General features: G+C 38.4%; 1 protein-coding gene across 3 annotated transcripts; it reads right to left on the bottom strand.

Annotated features, from left to right (window-relative positions):
- Positions 1 to 3035: 3035 nt before the first annotated feature.
- On the bottom strand, positions 3036 to 9920 carry LOC103482343 (sialic acid-binding Ig-like lectin 12). Of its 3 annotated transcripts, none has more exons than XM_008438452.1 (9): positions 9838 to 9920; positions 9100 to 9187; positions 7922 to 8308; positions 7288 to 7605; positions 6939 to 7211; positions 6779 to 6814; positions 5427 to 5511; positions 3425 to 3458; positions 3036 to 3264 (listed from the first exon to the last, which is right to left on the bottom strand). In XM_008438452.1, exons 1-9 carry the CDS (start codon positions 9844 to 9846, stop codon positions 3247 to 3249), a joined length of 1248 nt encoding a protein of 415 aa, XP_008436674.1. In that variant the 5' UTR covers positions 9847 to 9920; the 3' UTR covers positions 3036 to 3246. The 3 variants fall into 3 exon arrangements, with proteins under 3 accessions (XP_008436674.1, XP_008436675.1, XP_008436676.1); XM_008438453.1 differs by lacking the exon at positions 9838 to 9920 and adding an exon at positions 9504 to 9558; XM_008438454.1 differs by lacking the exon at positions 7922 to 8308.
- Positions 9921 to 10832: the final 912 nt, after the last annotated feature.

Below are 10832 nucleotides of genomic sequence, written 5' to 3'. Positions count from 1 at the left end.
CAGACCATTGGGTCTACCATTCGGATTATTATTTGCCATCTCTTCAGAGCATCTTTCCTCCTTTTCTACCACTCTCAACCTAGCTCACAAGACCCCAAACCTAGAAAGTGGAAGCGATTTGTGATGTTCTCTTATGCAAGCCAACCTTCAACCCACCATCCAATCCTACCACACACCTCACCATTGTCTCACTTTCCTGTCAGTGTCTTACATCACCCTCAACTGTTTTTTTCTGCCACATTACACATTTCCTCTGTCGGCAGTCTTTTTCATGTTTTCCCAAAAGCCCTGCCCTCATGTGACTTCATCTTTAACACATGCCGGCGCAAACTTGTTTTGACTCAACTTACTTACCTGGCAGATGTTTGTATTTATGATAAAGTTATGCAAGCATATCAAAGAATCATTTTACAAATCATTTGGATTTACTTTCAGAATGCCACTGAAGGGCATGTCTGTGCAGCTGACTGCTATACACAGTGAAATATAGAAAGTGCAGGCCATAAGCAGTCCCCTCCCATCAGACTCTGTTGTCACAGCGATCGCCCACTGGGACGTAACTGAGTAAACAGGCTGCAGAGGTTAAGTCGTTGACAAGAGGGTTTCAGTGGGATACATTAATTCCCCTTAATTCAACTTTATGATTGTACGCTGAAGGTAAACATTAGCTGTGTGATGTACAGAGGTTTGTCAGAGAATATTAGAGATCAAACAGCATCATTCTAAAGTACAAAGGGTATGAATGCTCTGGCTAATGTGATGAAAATTATTTTAATTTTGCTTCTTATGCTCTGGCTGTTTGTTGGAATCCTAAAAAAAACCCTCCCATGCCTTAAACCCACTATAATGTGTTTAGAAGTAGCCCTGTGAATTGTTTTCAATTAATAGCTCCTGCTAACTTTTACTGTCTCTCTCACCACTGTAAATACCTCTAACCACTTAATGGATTTCCTCCAGGTTCTGATTATATGTGAAGTCCTGTTCCTAAGGTTTTCTGTGTCTGCCTCAGCTGTGTCAGGGAAATTACTGGAGCCAACGCTCCATGGATGGGCTGAATGTGGGTCAGTTATACAGAATGAAAAGAAGCTTTTATTCGGAAACAGGTCCCCTGTTGATTTGTCACTGTGGTGCTCCTGTCACAGCAGAGGGATGGTGGGTCAGCAGGGGCGTCTCCTTAGTTTGTAAAGTCTCATCAAATCTCAGTTGGGAATGAGGTGCCGCACGGTTACAGCTGCCACATGTGTGCAGGAGTAAATGGTTCTGTATATTGTTATCATCATGCCTTAACAGTTCTACAATTTTACAAGCTTATCATATTCATTCAAATCTTTGTGAAAGTTACCTGAGCTGGTTCATTTCAAGTAAATTCGAGCCTTTAGAACATGAATATATTTCACCCGAATTCAGTTTTATTTGAATAAAAGGTGTTTTATTTCAAACACTGAATTAGTATCAGAGTACTAATTGTGAGATGGGATTGTGAGTTGCTATAGTGGGAAGCTGTCCAAACAGGGCTGTCAAATACCAGAGCTGATGTTAGCGATTGCAGACGGAGATATTTTTGAGGCCTGTTTGTGCCTGAACGAAGAAGGTGCACTGTGACAAGATCCCAAGGCCTGTGCAGAGCAAAGGGGTCGCTGTCATTTTACCTAGATCAATGTAAGCAGATGGGAACCACACCACCTCTGTTACTGCTGTGACCGTCTAGAAGTGTAAAGTGCTGCTCTTGTTAGGACTGCCTTTTTCAAAAACGTCTAAAATGATCTTTCCTGTGTTTTAGTGCAAACATTTAAACTGATTTGTTTGCTTGAGTCCTGGTGTGAGTGATGTGAAAGAAACTGGTTGCAAAAGTTTTATCAAGTTAAAATGCTAAAACACATTCAGGAACTGACCCTGCCTCTCGCCTGGAACGTTAGCTGGAGATAGGCACCAGCAACCCTCCCGACCCCMTKAGGGACAAGGGTGCAAGAAAATGGATGGATGGACATTCAGGAACTGTTGGAGTGATGTTGCCCTCTAGTGGATTTATCCATCTTTGCACAATACCTTTTTTCAACCTGCTAGTTAATGTCTTTCAGTCAACATAAACCTCAGCAGCACAACAGACAAATAGTTTTGCACTGCAAAAAAATCTGAACTCCCCAGAGTAGCTTTTTCTAATAAAATATTTCCATTTAAATCAGTTGAGAATAACAACTGGTTTGAATGTATAGAGAATTTCAGAAACAAGGCAATTTTGTATGTTTTTATGAAAAAAAAAAAAAATTAACATCATATAGTCAACAATTGTGAAAACCTGTAACAGACACTGAATGCCATTGTTAAAATCATCAATACTCATCACATATGTTGCTCAACGTATACCGACAGAAATATTTAAAAGCCTTTATTTTCTCTCTGAGCTAGAAAGCCAGTGGAAGGACTTTAGAACAGGGTGATGTGCTCCATCTTCCTGGTTTTAATGAGAACGCCAGCAGCAGCATTTTCGATCACCTGCAACTGTCCGATTGATTATTTTTAGGCAGATCTGTGAAGAAACAATTGTAGTAAACAATGCAACTAAAGATAAATGCATGTATGAGTTCTATGAGAAGTTGCACTGCTTCCTCAAATGGTGAAAATCATAATTAAATCATGTGGTGGGGTGGTTGGTGGTGAGGAGAGACGCGGGACCCAGGATATAGACGAAATGATGAGTTGTAATGAATAATAAAGCTCAAACAGTCCAGGAACAGGCAGCACGGCAGAGAGTAGCACACAGCTAATACCGGTAGCAACTGATAGAGACTGAAAACAAGAGCGAAGCTAACCAGGACTTATCAGTTCTACTGGAGAGCAACAACTGACATTAAACGTATATAGGACAGCAATAGACAAGGATCCAACGAAGAACAGAGACAACAGGTGAGACTAAATACACATGGGGTAATCAAGGGAACGAGACACACCTGGGAGACAATCAACAGGGGAAGACACAGAGACAGGACTCACAGGGAACAGGATCACACAGAAACTCAAAAATAAACACATAGAAACACGGATCACGACACTGTTTATTCCCTTGTGTTGATGACCTCTGGGCAGTCAGACTCTGCTGAGCTGCTCTTAGAAATCTGGAGATCTGTGTTTACGTCGTTTCCTGTCGCTGACTGCTGTTACGCAAGGAGGAAGCTGTTTTATCAAGAAGTTTAGATCCTCATGTTAAACAGCTCCCTCAGTGGTACTGGCTCACAATTCAAGGCCCAGTTAGTCAGTAACTGGACTCTGTGGGAAGTCAGAAGGGAAAACAGAAATATAACAAACAGATAAAACAGTCATGATTACCAACAGGTGATTTTGACTCTTTTAAAGATCATATTGATACATCATTTGTTCATGATGATTATTTGTAATCATGATAGTGTAGTATTACACCTACACTGACCTGTGGTGGGGTTGGATTTTTGATCTTTACAAACCTGGAAGAAATAATAGAACAGAATAATTTATGTGAGAATAATAATTACAGGAACAAGTTCTGGTATTAGTAGTGAGTGAGTCTGTAGGATGCAGACATTTTTGAGCCCAAACTATTTATTTTTCCACATAAGAAGTTCAAGTATTACAGTGCATACGGAAAATAAATCAATCTCTTTCCTCAAAATTCTCCCCACCAATACGTCATTATAACAATGCTGGGAAAAAAAGCTTTGCAAATTGATTAAACTGGAAAACCAAGAAATCACATTAACATAAATTACAAAAATAAAATTCATACACAAGTACTTTTTTAGATTTTAATCTAAGCAGATAAATAAGTCCATCAGGCATTGCAGAGTCTACCAAAAATTTGCTACTGAAAATATACCACTGGTTGTCCGGCCCTCTCCCAACTGGTGTCAGTGGACAGTGGAGGCCACCACCTTTCCAATCATTGTAAAACTATTTCAGGTGACTTTGTTTCTGTGTGTAACACTGTGCTATACACACAGCTTTTGATACAGTGGATGAGTTGTTCCAAACTTTTCTTTCAGGTTTTGGTTTTTGTGTCGAACAACAATAGATTTAATGGAACAGAGTCGACATTCACTGTTTGGGAAGCTTTGTCTGGCCGGCGAATGGCTTGGGATTCCCCTGCACAGAGTTGGCCCAATAGGTTGGGGAAAGGAAAACTTAGGCTACTGTGACCATGACCTGACTTTACTGATACAACAATGCAAGATTGCTTTTATATGATGGTTTGTTATTTTTGAAGTAGTTGCAGTAGGAAAAAATATCTTATAATCAGAAAACTGTGCAATAGTTTATATATTATTACAGGCTGCAGGAGGCTTGACCATCCAGCACAGACAGGACCAAGCCTCTTATAACTTCAGCAGAGCCTTTATTTTCTCTTCTTCCAAGTAAGAAGTCTAATCGATTTACCATTGTGGAAACAAAATAAGCATAATGCATCTGTACAGCGTTAGTATTGTGTTCCTAATTATGTTATAATTCAGTGTGTTTTCTCTCATGCCATTTTGATAAACAGAATCAAGATTAGTTTTCAGCAGATATATTCCTGGATTGATAATTGAAAAATTTTAAAATTGATAAATAGTATTTTGCACATTTGTTGACAACTGTCTTCATTGTTATTTCTGTTTCCTCAATAAAATTCCACTAAATGGAGCCAAAAGGATACAATTGAGCTCATTTTCTATTCGTCGTTGTGATTCCATTGTGTGGACAATGGTATATTTTGATGATACACAGAATAAATGTCATGACAACAGGCTATGTGACATGCAGAAATAGTCATACAGTAGAAATGAGAGTTTTAATTACACCAGATTATCTGTTGAGGTGAAAAACTATTTAACACACTTATGGGTACATTTGGCTAAATTGAGGCAAAATTTCACCTTCGCTTGACCCACTGCTCACTAAAACATCTGTGGAGCAAATACTTCAACTGATCCATTTGGTATAATTATTCTCAAACTGTGAAAGCATGTAATATGAGGTTATTCCAATGTTTTCATTGGATTGTGTGCACTGTTAAGTTAGAAAAGAAATTAGATGAGGTAATGAAAAAATAAAGAATATTTTCTTTGTTTAATCAAAAATAACTCAGGCATATTAAGTTACGACAGATGTTCAACTTGAAATGTAATTCATGCCTTAATTTTATATTAAAACCATATAATGTTGAAGGTATTTGTGATTTATTTCAACAAAAATAAATTTAACATTTAAAAAATATATATAATTAATTTGCACAAAACGTTTTTCACCCCACATTGTCATACTGAGGGACTTCTGTGTAGAACTTTTAGGAAAGAAATTAATTTAATGCAATCAAGAGTAAGAAAGTATTAAACAAAATGTAGAAACAGTTAAGTACTGAGAATAGTTTCCAGGTGTACATTTACTCAAGTTCACAAAATACTGCTCAAAATACTCACCACATGACGACTTTGAGCAGGCAGATAAGTATGACAACACCAACTGCTACTATAAGTGTAATCTCAACTTGAGAACTCTCAGCTCCTGGGAAAATAAGAAGCAAAAAAACCTGAAGACAGATATTTCTGACGCTAACCATTAAAACAACTTCTTACACCATCGTAAATATGTTACTTGATAACCATTTGTATAACAAGGTTAGCTTTTAGTTGTATAACTAAAAACCTCGACAGTTTGCCTTTACTTTGATGTTGAATATAAAATACGAGAAGTATGGAGCAACTGGAGGATCACCAAAACTTCATTTAATTGATTGTTTTTTTGCTGAATCAGGCAAAGAAATCTTTTTGACTTCAAGATGGATACCAGATGGCAATAAAAGTCCAAAAAAAAACAAACAACCTAACCAGTGTGTTTGGAGGGGGCTTCGGAAGGACAGCCAGATACTGATGTGTGTCGACAAAGAAGTTGAGAGACAAAGGAGCAGAGAGTCTGATGTGCGGCGACAAAGGAGCAGAAACCTTGCAGGGTGCCAGTGACAGAGGACCCTGAAGTCCTGAGGTCAGCGTTGCGGTGAAGGAATCCACAAAGAGGATTCAACTGATGGAATGCAGAAGGAGGATCTGGATGTCTGCCTTTCGGCCAGTGGAACCCAAAGGCTTGATGATCCTGTTAGTCAGTAGGCCGAAACAAAGGAGGAGCTTGAAGCTTGGGGGCCAGCATCAGCTAAAGAACTTTAAAGTCATCCCATTGAGACCTGGGGATGTCTTTGACCCAATGTTGAGGCCTGGTAGCTGAGGACCCACAACAAAGCACTGGGGACAGCAGCGGGTCGACCTCAACCCTCTTGGAGACAGAGTCACTGTGGAGTTCAGGAGGCTGAGCAGCCTGGAACCGAGGAGCTAACTCCACAGAAGCTGTTGCTGTGGACATGACAGACACTGGAACTGATGGATCAATTGCTGGTGTATCTCTGGGGTGAGGAACTGGTTTTAAAGTCTTTATGCATGGAGCTGGTTGAGGATCATGTAGATGGTGACACAGACAAGAGGAGCAATGGATGAGGGTCCCATAGAGGTGGGTTGGGCACCGGCCACCTCTGGCAAGTACACAAGGAACTAGGAAATAAATCTAACACTAAAGAATAACTAGACACACGAAATAAACTAGAATCACTAAGAAAGGACTAATCCAGTTAGTCTGGATCTATTTTGATCCAGACTAACTGGATCAAACTAAGGAACTAACAAGGAAAAATAATGAAACTAAAATCAAATCAAACTCCAAAACAGCTCAACAACCCAGGTTCCTAACAGTGAACAGAAAATTCTTCAGAGAAATAGATGGGTACCTTTTCTTTCAATGACTTTACGAGTTGGCTCAATCACTGAATGGAGAAAAATAAAAGCTGAATCAATGTGATTGTTTAAATCTGTTTTCATTTGCAACATTTAAATGACTTGATTTGGTGACTCAGCCACAGTAACATCCTTCCATATTTCTCTATTTACCTTTTTCTTTTTCTTTTTCCTTTTCTTTTACAGACAGATGAATCTCTGGAGATATCTGACTACCAACATCATTCGTAGCCGCACAGTAATAAATTCCCCCCTCAGTGACCTGGACTCCATAATTTTCTCCTTCAGCTACTTTCATGGCTCCATTTGTGGTGTTCTTGAACCAGGTGAAGACGCTGACGGGAGGATTGGCTCTGCTGGAGCAACGCAGCTTCAAACTGTCATCTACTGATGAAATTATGGTTGCTGAGGTTTCTTTGGGAGCATCTGAGGAAAATGTAGCAAACCTCCAGATTATTGATGAGAACCAGCTGAACCATGATGTTCAGGTAGTATTACTTACAGGAAAAAAAGAGAGTGAATTTTGTCATTGATCCCTTATCAGGTTTCTTGTTAGGTTTTCCTGCATTCACAGGATATCTGGCAGAGCAGATGATGTTGTATCCATCATATTTGTATGACAGAGTGATGTTCTGCTGGATTGTAGATGTAAATGTTCCATCTGTGTTCCTTTCCATCTGTCTGGGAAGGTTTGGTTGGAGGTTCAAGGTGAGTTCAGGAGGTGAATATGGACAGGGAGTGAGAGCTGAGCACGTTACGGTGATAGAGTCATTCTCCTTCACGTCACCTGAGATTTCAATCTTGGGGCTCCAAGCAGAATCTGTGTTTTTACATCACACACACATTTGACACAGTGAGATACAGCAGACTGACTCCACTTTAAACACTAGTTGAGAAAAGCAAAATGGCGGATGATAAATATGACGGTTAGAGCACATTGAAAGATAAAGTTAGATAAAACATCCACTTTGTGTTCACAAACGGCTTTCTTTAACTCTGGACTCTGATCCTGTTGTCCAGAACATGTATAATTTTACAGTGAAGTTTTATGGAGTTTGTTTTACATCAAAAATGCATCATAATTCATTTTCTCTACATATGAATATCAAATATAAATAAAAACAAAAGGCTCTCACCTTTAATTATTAAAAGAACAGGATCACAGATAGCAAACGATCTGAGAAGCCCATTTTCAATACTGAAGAAGTAACGGTCTGTATGACTTGAATGTGTATTAGAAAACACAGTTGTGCAGTTTTTCTCACTCAGATTTCCAATCATTTTCATTTCATATTTGTTTTTTGACCAACTGCTGTTGTAAACCACAAGACGTGGATAATTGGTAACCCAGACTGTAGATCTTATCCAAATTCCAGATGTTTTTTCTCTTTCGTCAATCTTCATTTGCTTGTGGTCAGTAAAGCTACATGGAATTAGCAAACAGGATCCACTCAGAGCATTAATATGCTTTGGCGCAGTAATGTTGATTCCCATATGGGTCGAATGACAGTTGGTCTGAACTCCTGTAAAAGTAGAATAAAGATGGACACAATGTGAAGCAAAATGGTCATGAAGAGAAGTTTTCTGACCCTTAAACTGCAGCCTGCTACATGTGGAGCATTTAAACAAAATCAGGATCTATTTCTTGGGACTAGAAAAATAAATGATTCCAGTAATGTCTCCAAATAGCTGTGAGAGAACTTAGGCTGCAGTGTGAACAGTGTGAACACAGCCTTTCTGACCCAAATGACTCAATCCCAATTTTTTTTGAGTAATGCGACCTGTATCCGATCTTTTCATTACGGTCTGAATACCACAGGTCGGATTCTTTTCGAATACGACCCAGGCCACTTGGGTATCCGGTAGGACTGAAACTATTCCTCGAGTGATTCCAGTACTTCGATTATTAAAATTCCTCGAGAAAAATGGATCTGCCTCGAAGTCTGTTGTTTTATTATTTAGCACACCGTGTTCCGGTTGGAACTTTATTTCCAACCGGAAGTTGCTCCCCAACTATGGAACTCATTACCACCATACCTTAGAAACATAAAGTCATTATCAAATTTTAAAACCGAACTCAAAACWCACCTTTTTAGATCTGCCTTTTCCACATGACACAATTGGTTTGCCTGATTTTACATAGTTCTTATATAGATACATTGTTTTGTTTTATTTATTTTTATCTACTTTTACTTGTTACATTTTATTTGTTTCTGTCACAGTTTTTTTTACTATTGTACGGTGTCCTTGAGTGCCAGAAAGGCGCCTTTGAAATAAAATGTATTATTATTATTATTACAGCCTAACAGCTCACCTGGAAGAAAGAAGAGACTCAGTAACATGCTGACTGTCAGCACTTTCTCAGACAGGGCTGGCATCACTCTCTCATATCCCTCCATCAGCTCACAGAGACAAGATGAAAGAAAACCGTCAGTTTAAATAAAAGTGGATGATTAATTAAAATATCAAGTTATGTCAGAGAAATGTCACATTTAAAACAAAATGCATAAAAAAGTGTAAAACTAAAATATCAAAATTCTGGCATTACACAATTAGTTAACAAAATTAGGATGATTGTATGATTTCTGATCATAAATTTATGTAATCAATCCATATAATCAATATTTTCTTTGACATAAATGGCATATATCTCACATTCAAAGACTACCACACCGTTGGTAAATGAAACATTACTTTCTATCAAAAATTAAAACATACCTAATGAGAGAAAAAGTTAAGCTAGTGGTTAAGAGCAGTCCAACAGCTTCTGCCCCTATATAAATAAAAATCCAGTGAATAAGTATAAGAAGTCCCCACTACAGAGCAACGGCTCCCAATGAACAGTTGGCTCCCAATGAACAGTTGACGGCAGTTAACTGCTGTCAATGGTGCTGTGTTGTAAAATTAAACACAGCAAAAAACATTATAACTTTTAAAAACAAACAAAACATGGCAAAATTACACATGAAAGCCTGTATTTAGTTAAGTTAGTCTAAAATACATGCTAAAATATAACACTTATAAAAAACACAGAACTGATCTTAATACATACCAGTTTCATATGGCAACAGAAAAAGGGAATGATCTCAGTTACTGATTACTATGGTAACCACTAAGCGTCAAGGGTAACATAACTTGTATAGAAGAATAGAATGTACTTTACTAATCCCCAAGGGAAAATTGCTTATTTGTTGACAAGCTACTCCATCCAAATACTCCATTAATTAATAATACAAATATAACCATAACAGATAAAAGAAAGGTGGCTTCCTCCACCTTCAGATTGAGGCAAGTAATTCAATATGACAAAATAAAAATAAATAAACTAACGAGCATGTACATGCAAATATGTTAAATCTATAAATAATCTATGAATGAGTGCAGAGAAAATTAGATTTAAGTTACTAAGAGTTGGGCGTTGTAAAGTCTGATGGCATTGAGCAGCAGGTGGTCCAGCCCACACCATGTAACAAGGTCGTACAGCAGCAACTGTCCTCAGTCTCATCATCCTCACTGTTACAACCAAACCACAGCTGAGCCATCTGAGAACCTCTGGAGATGACAGGTCTCAGTGCAATAGCTGAAGTCTATTGTAGAGAGGGTGAAAAGGAAGGGAGAAAGGACACTCCCTTCTGGCGCCCCTGTGTTCCCAACAACACTGTCTGACACACAGTGTCACAGGCACACAAACTGTGTTCTGCCAGTTAGACAATCCACAATCCATCACTATCTAACTAACAGGTGGAACCAGGGGATCCACCTGAATTGCTGTCGTCTTCTCACCCAGTAGAACCAGACGGATGGTGTTGAACACACTGGAGAAATCAAAAAACATAATTCTCACCATCGTCGCCGGCTGGTCCAGGTGAGCATATCACTGCAAAAACTGAAATCTTAGTAAGATTAAATATCTTAAATTAAGGAGATTTTTCTTGTTTTCTTTCTGTCAAGATAATTTTTTTCACCAAGAGGGATTTATGTTAGAATATTTTTCTTATTTTAAGTGTTTTTGTACTTAATTATCTCAGTAAGATATAAAAGCTTAAT

Source organism: Poecilia reticulata, linkage group LG20 (genome assembly GCF_000633615.1).
Source record: "Poecilia reticulata strain Guanapo linkage group LG20, Guppy_female_1.0+MT, whole genome shotgun sequence".
Classification (NCBI taxonomy): Eukaryota; Metazoa; Chordata; class Actinopteri; order Cyprinodontiformes; family Poeciliidae; genus Poecilia; species Poecilia reticulata.
Note: the sequence above shows the minus strand (reverse complement) of the source record. Positions and strands in the feature narration are given on the sequence as shown.

Excerpts from the sequence above, each read along its gene's own strand:
- LOC103482343 (XM_008438452.1), bottom strand. Across the intron at positions 7,606-7,921 it reads TGTTCTTTTAATAATTAAAG|ATTCTGCTTGGAGCCCCAAG; the intron begins GTGAGAGCCTTT and ends GTAAAAACACAG. Across the intron at positions 3,459-5,426 it reads CTGCTCAAAGTCGTCATGTG|GTTTGTAAAGATCAAAAATC; the intron begins GTGAGTATTTTG and ends TATTTCTTCCAG.